At 34.0% G+C, this 11,332-nt stretch overlaps 2 protein-coding genes across 2 annotated transcripts; one reads left to right on the plus strand and one right to left on the minus strand.

The window, feature by feature from the left end:
- Positions 1-999: 999 nt before the first annotated feature.
- LOC122292653 (phospholipase A1-Igamma3, chloroplastic) lies at positions 1,000-3,210 on the minus strand. Its single transcript, XM_043101109.1, has 2 exons — positions 1,479-3,210; positions 1,000-1,196 (listed from the first exon to the last, which is right to left on the minus strand). Exon 1 carries the CDS (start codon positions 3,041-3,043, stop codon positions 1,517-1,519), a length of 1,527 nt encoding a protein of 508 aa, XP_042957043.1. The 5' UTR covers positions 3,044-3,210; the 3' UTR covers positions 1,000-1,196; positions 1,479-1,516.
- Positions 3,211-7,373: 4,163 nt separating this feature from the next.
- On the plus strand, positions 7,374-9,964 carry LOC122292654 (NAC domain-containing protein 19-like). The gene is made up of 3 exons (XM_043101110.1): positions 7,374-7,818; positions 8,667-8,947; positions 9,055-9,964. The coding sequence occupies exons 1-3, from the start codon at positions 7,461-7,463 to the stop codon at positions 9,682-9,684; spliced, it is 1,269 nt and encodes a 422-aa protein (XP_042957044.1). The 5' UTR covers positions 7,374-7,460; the 3' UTR covers positions 9,685-9,964.
- The last annotated feature ends 1,368 nt before the right edge of the window (positions 9,965-11,332 follow it).

Below are 11,332 nucleotides of genomic sequence, written 5' to 3' on the forward strand. Positions count from 1 at the left end.
CAATGTACACCCCTAAAGAATAGCACATGATTTTGAAAAATAGTAATTTATAATTATTTTACGATTATTTATAATTCTATTATTAAATATTGTAAAATTAAGATTCATATTTAATATTTTAACGTAATTACATAATTAACTAATTGTTTAATAGGTTGTAATATAACTTTAATGAAATTATAAATGTATTATTACTTAGTACCCGGTTATGCCTCTTCACTTTCATAAAATTTTTTATCTTATCTTATCTTATCTTATCTCACAATTACAATTTTTCTAAATTTTTACACAAAATAAAAAAAACAATTCAATTTTTCAAATATCAAAATAAAAATAATATTAAAAATATATATTCTAATAATATTTTATTCAACTTTTAATTTTAATGTCAACTCATATCATCTCATCTGAAAAAACAAACGAGGCAATTTTGAGTTCTCAAGTTTTAGTTTAATTAATCGCTAAGTTAATGCTTATACTCAATATTTAATACTTATAGAGTTAAAAAATTGAAAGGAATTCAGGATGGGCACACAAATAAAGTATTAAATTAAGTAAATATGCTTACATTTTCTTACTAGATTAGGGCTTTTCATCCAGGTCAGATTTTTTGAAACTCAGATAACTAAGTTTTCGGTTACGGGTTCTGGCCAAGAATATATCTGGGTCGATATCCGTACGAGTAAAACCGGTTTAATTTTAATAAATATATACTTTTATATAAAGGAAAGTTGCTCTTTAACTTGAATTTTTCTTAAAAAGTCTTTAATATAATATAGGCAATTTTTTTGAAAAAAAAATTAGGCTATGAAATATGGACTAAAAACAAAAAAAATAGGTATAGGCTGGAATCTGATTTCCATATTGTTAAAATTTGGATTAATTTGAATTCCAAATATACCCGAGTACCCAATCCGATATCCGATAGAACACTCCTATGTAATCACGTGATAAGTTATCAAACCTGATAGATAAAAAAACTGTACTAATTAAAGAGAATAAACAAAGTAACAACCAAAATATCATTCCAAATACAAGTCTGGTTTCTTTCTCGATCGGAGCATTCCAACCACAAATTTTTCTAGATTAAAACCCACATTGCTCTACTTTGGTGACGTAGGCTTGCTTGTAAGACGTGTTTATGGTAACTGAACATAGGGTCCAGCAATAATTAGCCATTTGATTCCTTTCCCAGCCTGCAAATGGAGCACTACTCTTGACTGAAAAAGGCCTTCAATGCTCAATTTAAAGAACATCGACTTGGATTTACGGGCAGGTAAAGTTGCCCGTACTGTACAATTCGAAGATGCTTCGTTTACGTTTTCAAGGAAATAAATGCATTTTATAAATTTAGTTGTTTTTAGAATTTCTTATTTCTTGCTGTAAAAAGATGTTTTGAGATACTTAACAAATTTTATTATAAAAATATTTAGGTAAATTTATTTTTATAACATGTAAAAAATTCTCCGACAACTTACCATCAAAACGAGTGAATGGCCGGGGTCCTCACGATTCATTAATCACAGATCTCATCAGAGGTAGCAATCTTGAGTGCTTGTTCAAGGTGGTGGGCCGTGTCCGGTGGGTGTGCCTCCAATCTGGGTCTTTCCGGCAAAACCCACCGTCCTTCGCCATTCCTGACCATGCCTTTGTTCTCATCCTGCCTCCAATATGGAGGTACCCCATATTCACTCCTCAAAAAATCACAGCACTTGTTGACTAGGGCTATATCCCTCTTCGTCGCCAACCGAAACTCCTGTCCCTTCCCGTGGTAGCCGTCGACCAAGTGTAAATGAACCTCCAAATTATGCGCACAACCAAGATCATTAGTCGTCTTCAGAAACGGGCTCTGAGTGTGATCCAATGCAAGTTCCACCCCAACATGAGCATAACTCCATGGAAATGACATAGCATCCTCTACATACTTCTGGAACTGGAATTTCTCGTTTGCAATTATCCCAGGTACAGTTGGCACCTTGTCGTGCACATTTGTCACTCTCAGTACCTTAACTCCGAGCTCATCGCATCTTTCCTTGAACTTGAGGTTGCCCACTCGAGGACCCGAAAAGGAGTAAACCGTGATGGGAATCTTGGTTGCAAAACCAGCACCATCACGTACAATGTTGAGCTTCATCTCGGCTATGTCATAAGCGCTTAAGATAGCTAAAGCAGCTCCAAGACTATGCCCCGTCACTGTAATGCTTATTTCTTCTCCTCTGTAGTAGTCCAGAAGCCGCTTGATTTCGGCTAGTACTTGTTCACGAGCTGAGAATGAGCAATACTTGCAGTTCTCCTCTTTCTTGGTGTACAAGTCGTAGAAGCCTGACTCTATCTTGATCGATGGGTCTCCACGAAAGTTCGCCGGGTGGAGAATATCTTTGAGATCACATACCCATTCGAGGAACGTCACCGTGCCTCTCCATGCAATGACAATTTCGCGCCGCCCCAGCCGTTTGATCTCTTCCTCGTCGGTGGTAACCGCCACGTAGCCCATCCAGTTTGCATGGGTGCTCCAAACGCTGCTCATCTTGGATTTTTGGAAGAAATTGGGGAGGTTGATGTTTGAAGTTGCGTATAAATACCGGCTGATTTTGTAGCCTTTGTCTTCCATGTCGAGCTTTTCGAAGAAATTGGCTCCTCGATATTTGCATGTGCCACAGTACTTGGAGTGAGGATCGAAGTCGAAGGAATCGTAGCAAGCTTGTGCGAATTCTCCGTACCGGATGATTTCTTGTCGGAGGTGGGAATTCATGGGGTCCAGAAGGCCTTCCCAGTCATTGCAGCCCTGAATTTCCTTCCAAATTTCACAAAGGGGCCGGTCCTGTTCCTCGAAAACTAGGGTCGAAGGTTCATCCAACTTTGGGATTAAACTTGAGACTGTCGAGCATTTTGTGCCTATGGTTGGCTTATAATTTGGTGAAAAGGGTTTCTCCGGAAGGCCGAGATTTTGGGTTTTTTTTAGGTTGTATCTTGGCAGGAGCCCAGGAGAACGAGGTCGGAGAGTTGAGATGGGCTGGTTGAGCGGTGTTAGCAAAGACGCCATGAAAGGTTTCTCACTGAATTTCTCTTATCTTTTGTATAGGTAGGAGGACTATGTTGTATGTTCTTCCCCGAGAGAGAGAGAGAGAGAGAGGAAAAGAGGTAGATATTAGTGTGATGTCAAGTCTCTGACGAAAGAGCAATGGTTAAAAAATGATCGGATTTGAAGTGTGTGCGCCTGCGGGGTTAATGGAGTGATGTGCATGCGCGCGCACGCGTCTGAAAGGGATAGAGAATTGGTGGAAATAGTACTGGACAGTGCGTGCTCGTAAAAGCCACTCTGCGCGTGTAGCGACGAGCAATAAATGACGAAGGGTGGCTGTACCTGCAAATAGTCAAATACCGCTGCGAGCTCGGGTTGACTCCGTTAGTCTATTTTAAGTGTTTTCTTTTTTTTTTGGTTTTTTATATTTATTATTTTTTTAAAAAACATTTACAACAATATTATTAAAAAATATTTTCTTAATTAGAAAGTTAAAAAAAAAATTATATACATGATACTATCATTTCACTTGTATCTCATTAAATAAGATGTTTCATATTTATTACTATTAAATAATAATTTATTACATATCTATTTATTTTCAAGTGATGTTAAATACGACACATCATATATAATATAATATAAATAAAATAATAGTGTGATGTATAACATTACTCTGTTAAATAAAGCGGCGAATTCTGTAAAAGTAAGACTCATTTTTACACCATCCAATACAAAACTGCCACATCATTAATTCATAAAAAAATTTAACAAGCAAGTATTTTTTTTTTTTTTATGAGCATCTCATTATTACATAATCTGAAGATAATATATTTATAAATAAAATATAATAGATAGTTTCTAATTATTTAATATTATATTATAAAATATTTTATGATATGATATTAGATAATAAATTTATAAATAAAATATAATATAAATAATTTTTAATATTTTAATTATTTAATATCACATCATAAAATGATAAAAATATAAAGATAATTCAAATACCATTACTCTTTTTGTCAAAAAAAAAAAAAAAGCTTACATAATTGCCTCACAGACCTCCCCTCCCCCTGCATACTTACTCTGTAAACACAAATGGGAGGATCCAACGCTTCCTCCAATGGATCAAACGCCTTTTTCAGTTCATATCCAACCCTTCCTCCAATGGATCAAACGCCTTTTTCAGTTCATAGTGACAATTGGTGGCTAGCCCGAAGAGATAAAAAGTTATCCTCATTAACACCCACTTTGGAGAACAGTGCAGAAAATGGATTAAAAGAAAAGAGATGAATATGGATATAGTTCCATTAAAAGAAAAGAGATGAATATGGATATGGTTCCACAAAAAAATAAACTAAAAAATGTAGACATTAGCACTGGTTTTTTTTTTTTAAGTGATCAGATATATGGGCATGGAGGAGGTAGATACCCTTTGATACTGTTCTATATTCAACTCTTTGAGGCTCAAATAAGGTACATCCAAATCATCCTTCCTCGATGTAGTCAACCTTCCGACTAGTGGACTAGACGAGTGCCGACCATTGGTAAAACGGTAAGGCATGGTTAACCCTCTTATGCGCTCGGTGTTGTAAACAGGTCTAGATATGGAAGTCTTAGAGGCTCGAGCTCTAGCACGATAAACATCCTTATCACCATCAAGACAAGGGGTGTAAATCGGTCTGGTCCATTCTTCTCCAACCGGATCGGACCGAACATCCATAAAAGATTGGACAGGACTAATAGTTGATCGAATTGGTAGCTATCGGTCTTGTCCAATCCAGCATAATTATTTCTTTTCTTTTTTTTTCAATAAATTAATAAAAAATTTATTTAAATTATAAAATTAAAATTAAGTGAATTATTAATATAGATTATGTAGCTAACTCATTAAAAAAAATTTATATCGTTAATGATAATAAATTAAATTAAAATTATACCATTAACTTATATAATTACTATATAAAATAATATATTAAATTATTAAAAAATTAAAAAATATATAAGAGTTCCGTCTATTCAATCCAATTCAATCCAAAATTATAGAACTTAGGCCTTGATCAAATGGTATTGGTCCACAATATAAGATGAAGATCTATCGATCCAAAGTTAGATCTGGTCATGTCTGGACTGAATGGTCGGTTTTTCCCGTCCCGACCGGCTTACACCCGTGAATCAAGACCGTGACCAAGACCATGATGTTGTGGGATCCACTTCCATTTGCATACATGCGGATCTACTCGAGGAGAGAGAGAGACTGAGGCTTGAGAGAGAGGGAGAAAGCTAGAGGGAGAGGGGTGAAAAATATATTACAAAGTATGCGCCCGGTGGGGGGGAGATTGTGTGAGGCAAGCATTTAAATTTGTTTTCATAGACTTATGTTGTGGCAGTTTTGTATTGGACAGTGTGAAAAGAAGTATTCCACTCTAACCCTTTTCCAGCATCGCTCGTAAATTTATAATTAAGTTCACGGAAGCTACAATCATATGTTATAAATTTATTTCAGTGTATAAATCTATTTTTTTAAATAATAAAAAAAAAAGGAGCAAACATCTCTAATTTAGACAGGCAAACAGGTGGGTCACTCAACCCTTGTTGAGTACTAGTCTAGTCTACTAGATATGACGACTGAGCTCAGCCTTTATGGGGTTGTGCTCCGTCCTAATCCAAATTCTAGACATTTCCTATTGATAAGGACGATCTACTACCCTATTCCAAACAAGGAGATACATTAATTTCTTATCCTTAGACTAGAAATTAGCACAGATATTCAAGATGGGATCATTATGCTGTTATTGCAAAACACACTCCCACCTGCCAAAATAAAAAATAAAAAATAAAAAATAAAGAAAAATGAAGAAGAAGTTAAAAGGTTAGTTAGATAATTGAGATTGACAACTGAATGGTTATAAAGGATAATCTTTAAAGGAGGTAGGTTTGCATGTTGCAATTACATCGATCTTAACCACATGCATTTGAAAGTGCGGCTGCCCCGGCCTGTCATGATTTATTGGGTTCCACTAAGCTTTAAAGTAGGTGGTCAATGGTTATCGCTTATCATGTCATATCCACCGATACTTCAACAAATCCCCGGTCTTTTTGGTTCGAGCCATCGGCGCTCTTCCTTCAAAAACCTTTTTTTTGCAATAATAAATAATAATTATTATAAATATAAAAAAATTATATAAAATAAATTAATAAATTGATATAATTTTATAAAATTTATTACATCTATTTTATAATAAAAATAATTTTATATTTCACTTATCATATCAAATCACGTTAATTAATTAATTTATTTTTATTTAATCTCTTTGTAATTAAAATATTTCCCATAATAAAATACGCATATATCATAATTTGGTCAAAGTCTGATCAAAAGAATATCCGCAAATATATTTGGTTCTGAATTAATATTTTTTTTCATAATCTATAATTTATATATATATATATATGATGACGATAAAAGAAAATGCACTTTATTATTTATATTATAATTCTATGATGTTTATAATTATTTATTAATAATTTTAAATATTTGAATTATTTATTTTTCTATAAGTCCTGTTTTCTCGTTTACAAATAGAGAAAAGCAACAGATAAGATTGATGATTAACATTGCTGAGATTGCCTTTGATTTGGATTTTTCAAATTATGAACATAATCATGATTACCTTCATTAACTTCATTATAAGTACTTAAATTAAGGGATTGATTGTTATCACGAAGGAACAGTACTGCCAAGGGATAAATTCTTATCAGCCTTTTATTATTTTAGTTAGTATACGTACGTATGTAGATAGAAATAATGTAATATGTATTCAAAAATAAAGATAATAATAATTAAGTTAAATTAAAAGGCAAACTTGCAATCCTAACGTACAAAAGAAATGATTTCATATGTGATCTTTTTGGTCAAAAAAATGCATATACATCGTGTAATTATTTTTAAAAAATAAGTAAATATAAAATTTATATTAAAAAATTAATTTTTTAATAATAAACGACACTCTTAACTATATTTAAGATTACTCTTTTAATTCAAACATAGATTCAATTGGATTAAATTAACCTCTTCTGAATGGTTGCTCCGATATACAAGGAAAAAAAGCAGGATAAATCCTGGGAGTATCCAAAAAAGGGCAAAAAAATCCGAACCAAAAAATATATAATCCGATAAATATATTTAAAAATTTCATCAGAGATTTCGATCAATATTTAAAAAGAAAAATTACACTATTCGATCAGTCCAAAAAAATCGGTACAAGTGGACTGGCGCTAGCACAACACTATTAGAAATACACATATTTATAGAGAGAGGACGTTGTACGAGTTTCAACTTTCTAGTTATTTGACGTCTGCTGAAACTGCTTCTTTTTCAGAGAAGAGTCCTGCTATAGAGGTTGAGATTGGCAAGGAACGTAAACCGATTATCATGGCTGCTGTTACTACCCAATCATTCACCAATAACACTAGAGAGCAACCCCAATTAGCCCTCGACTGTAATACACCAGAGAGCAACAACAGTTCATTGATCACAACGAATAGTTTTGGAGCTGCTCATTATCAAGGGTTTCCTGCAGATATCGATGATGAGTCAAACAATTTCAACAGCAACAGCAAGATTAAGGAACAAGAAGTTGTTTCAGAATCCACTCCCGGGTACAGATTCCTCCCAACAGACGAAGAGCTCATCGTCTTTTACTTGAAGAAGAAAGTACGGAACCAACCCCTGCCAATCAACAACATCGTGGAGGTTAACCTATATGCATATAACCCAGAATTTCTTGCAGGTAGTACTGATCTGTTTAAACATCCTGTTTCTTTCTTGGTATTCTTTCATGGTTTGGGCTGTTTGGAACTGGTTCTTTTCCAATGAAATTGATTTGAACATAACGTTGCATGATATAAAGTTTCTGTCTTGCTAATTTTTTATAATCTGAATGAGAGATCAATCATGGTAGATATTGTGCAGATACCTTAATTTTCTTGATGTGCTTGTTTTTCTTGGAACTAATATTCCTGATGTCCACCATCTTCTTCTTTCCATGTCGAATGCACTTAGCAAAACTAGAAGGGAATAAATATATGAAATTGAAGAAATATTCATCGTACTCAACTTGCTAGCTCTGACTGTTCAGCTTCAATTTTGTTTAATTCATCGTACGTGTTGGATAGTGCTTCATTTCGTTTGACTGAATCATGTGCAATTATACTTGTGCTTTTGTACAGAGTGTTGCTCTGTCCAGTTAGATATATAGTATCCAAGGGTGAAATGGGTATGTAAAAGGTGTATTTTCGCATCAAATATCTGTTCTACAATAAGCATCTTTCTTATAGTCATTTACTTAGAATTTTCCTTAAAAATAACTTATATACATTTCAATGTACAAAGTTTTCTGTGAAGCCATGATATCAATTAACATATATATGTGTAGAAGTAGACCAGATCAATGAGCTTTTAGTAATCCACTGGCATTGCGTGTTTCACTGCATTCAAGTAGAATCTTTGCTTGTGAGTGCATATCGCATGTGGTGCATACAGTGACATTCAATACTTTGCGCTTAAATTAAGACTATTTCATATTAAAGATCAGAAGTTGAACTATGAAAATAACAGTTTAATTTCTTCCATTAAAAGCAAAATACAAGGATGATCCAGAAGATCAATTATACATTTTCACTCCAAGAGATCGAAAGTATCGAAATGGAAGCCGGCCAAATCGAGCTGCCGGTGATGGATATTGGAAAGCCACCGGAGCTGACAGGCAAATCAAATCAAAGGGAACCGTAGTTGGGTTTAGGAAGGCATTGGTTTTTTATATAGGAAAGGCTCCGAAGGGTAAGAAGACCGACTGGATTATGCACGAATTTAGAGTCAAGGATTCACCCTGTAGCGGAAGGGGCTCAAATGGCATGAGGGTACGTATGTAGTTTCTCATCCTTTCACTAATTAATCTGTTCGTTTTAAGGCTCTTAATTCTATTTCAAAAACTGACCATGATCAGCACTAATCTTGTACTTTGCAGTTGGATGACTGGGTCTTATGCAGGATTTATAAAAAACCTGTTAAATCAACCAAAACTCAAACTGATGATAACGTTCCTGCGATGGTTGGTTCAACTTCTCTGCAAGATGATTATGATGGGGGTGATGATGAGCATATGTATTGTGGAAATCTCGAAGCTGCCGCCATTGCTGATGTTAAAGTACCAATAATTGGTACCATGGATAATATGCAGATCACCACCAGTACCTTCCAAAATTGGTTCCAGCAGCCAGAATCTGCTCATGCTCAATTCAGTAACGCTCATGCTCTCGGCACAGGGGCTACTTTCAATGGCTACTTCCAAGCAGTGGATGGGAATTATTATGCAAGTCCTCTTCCTGCCACGATGGTTCCACCAATTGGGTTCAGCCCCAACTGGGTGTATAATTCCACAGATCAGACAGTCTTTGGGTCTAACAATCTAAATGAACCGAGTGAACTCCAAGAGGATTTGTGGATGAGTTTGCCATCGCAATTGGATGGTAGCAATTATAGCTTTTACCCAGAATGGTATGAGCATCTTCCCGGTAGTGACCCAAATACTAACCCTGATGGCAGTGACCCAAATATTAATAAACCTGATGGCAGTGACGAGACGACTGATCTTTAATTTGTTGAGGGAACTTAAGTATTATTACTGGACTTGACGTTTATATATATACGATGATCTAGCTAGTTTTGGCAGCTTTAGTATTTGCTTAATTGAAATTTTCTACGGATTGTAGATGGTTTTAATTAGGAATTCATGCAGAATGCATGGCTACTAGCATATATACTTTGATCGATATTGAAGATTCGTCTCGGCCACACATATATGTAGAGCTTTCTTGGTTGACAATAATTGAGTTTTTGTTTATATATCTAATTTCATCTGCCTTGTTCTTTCCCTATATTTACTAGAGAGATTTGAATATATAAGCATATATATATATATATATATATATTACACTTTAAGTTCCCCATATTTATTTATTGATCAAAGCCTTCTTCGAAAACAGGAGGATTTATTGTTGGTTTGACATTGAATCTATAGTGCTTATAATTTTATGCACAAGCGTACGTATACTAACGTGCATGACAGTTACTGAAATTGTGAAGATTTTAAAATTTGAATTTGAATTTTAAAAAAAGTAAAAGTTAGAGACGGAGTCCAAGATATATAATCTTATGCGTAAAATTGTATGTACATGTAATCCTACTCGATCAGAACTGTTGGTTTAACAAAAGAGTCATTGCAAATAAAGTTTTGTTTGTCTTGCAAAGAATTATGCCTTATAGTATTAGTGAGTCGATCGAACAGAATCGTGGCATGTCCATGTTGATCTGCTTTTTTTATTCAATCATTTTTCTTGCATGGCAAAAGCATAAATTATTTCTAACTCATCGTTGGAGGAAGAGTCATATAGAAGATGAATCAAATGTAGAGTGAAAATGTTTCAATTTGCATTGACAAATACAATCGTTCTAGGGTATAAGTGCTGTTGAAAACCATGAGATGGGTTAGGGAATATATCCATTGAAAAAGTGACCATTTAAAAAAGAGTGATGCGGCAATTATGACCGCTAGGCGTGTCGTTTAGGCAAAACTCAACTTCTTAATTTTTTTTCAATATTTTTTATTTATATTTTTTAAAATTTTTAAATATTTTTAAAAAATATAAAAAAATATCAATACACTAATAATTATTTTCTTAATCAATAAGTAAAAGAAAAAAATTATAAAAAAATTAAATATATGAGCGATCAAAATAAGGGAACAAAATGGAAGAACATAGTAGCATTATTATTTGAAAAATACTGTGAATATTAAAAGTACCTTAGAATATATTTGTGATCTAAAAAGAAAAATCATTTTTGATGCCGATGTGCCACTAGAAGTAATGATCTATATATACCAATGTGTATTTGTGACCAAGGCATCTGGTCATTCATATTTTTTTTTAAAGTAAAAATATTATATATATATATATATATATGTATATATCAATAGGAGTAATCAAGTACACTGGACCTATACAAGAAAACACATAACCCATACTAGAGAGCCTGTGAAACACTACCCAAATACTCCAAGCCCAAATTAGAATGGAACACACCTCCCCAACCCCAGCTCCTTGTTTCCCGTAAAACTAATCATCTACCCAAAAACACCCACTACGAGAACTTCTTCACAATGCCCTCCCTTTAGTTTTTCCTTAAGCTACCACCCTTAGCATCGTAGTTGATTGTTCAAAAAAGACGCTTTAACTTCTTAATTT

This window comes from Carya illinoinensis, chromosome 13, assembly GCF_018687715.1.
Source record: "Carya illinoinensis cultivar Pawnee chromosome 13, C.illinoinensisPawnee_v1, whole genome shotgun sequence".
Taxonomy (NCBI): Eukaryota; Viridiplantae; Streptophyta; class Magnoliopsida; order Fagales; family Juglandaceae; genus Carya; species Carya illinoinensis.

What these genes read in the sequence shown, in the direction of transcription:
- LOC122292653 (XM_043101109.1), bottom strand. Translation starts at nt 3,043, where the DNA reads ATGGCGTCTTTGCTAACACCGCTCAACCAGCCCATCTCAACTCTCCGA.
- LOC122292654 (XM_043101110.1), top strand. Translation starts at nt 7,461, where the DNA reads ATGGCTGCTGTTACTACCCAATCATTCACCAATAACACTAGAGAGCAA. An exon ending in TAACCCAGAATTTCTTGCAG is followed by an intron (nt 7,819 to 8,666) that starts GTAGTACTGATC and finishes TTCCATTAAAAG; the next exon opens with CAAAATACAAGGATGATCCA. An exon ending in GGGGCTCAAATGGCATGAGG is followed by an intron (nt 8,948 to 9,054) that starts GTACGTATGTAG and finishes TGTACTTTGCAG; the next exon opens with TTGGATGACTGGGTCTTATG.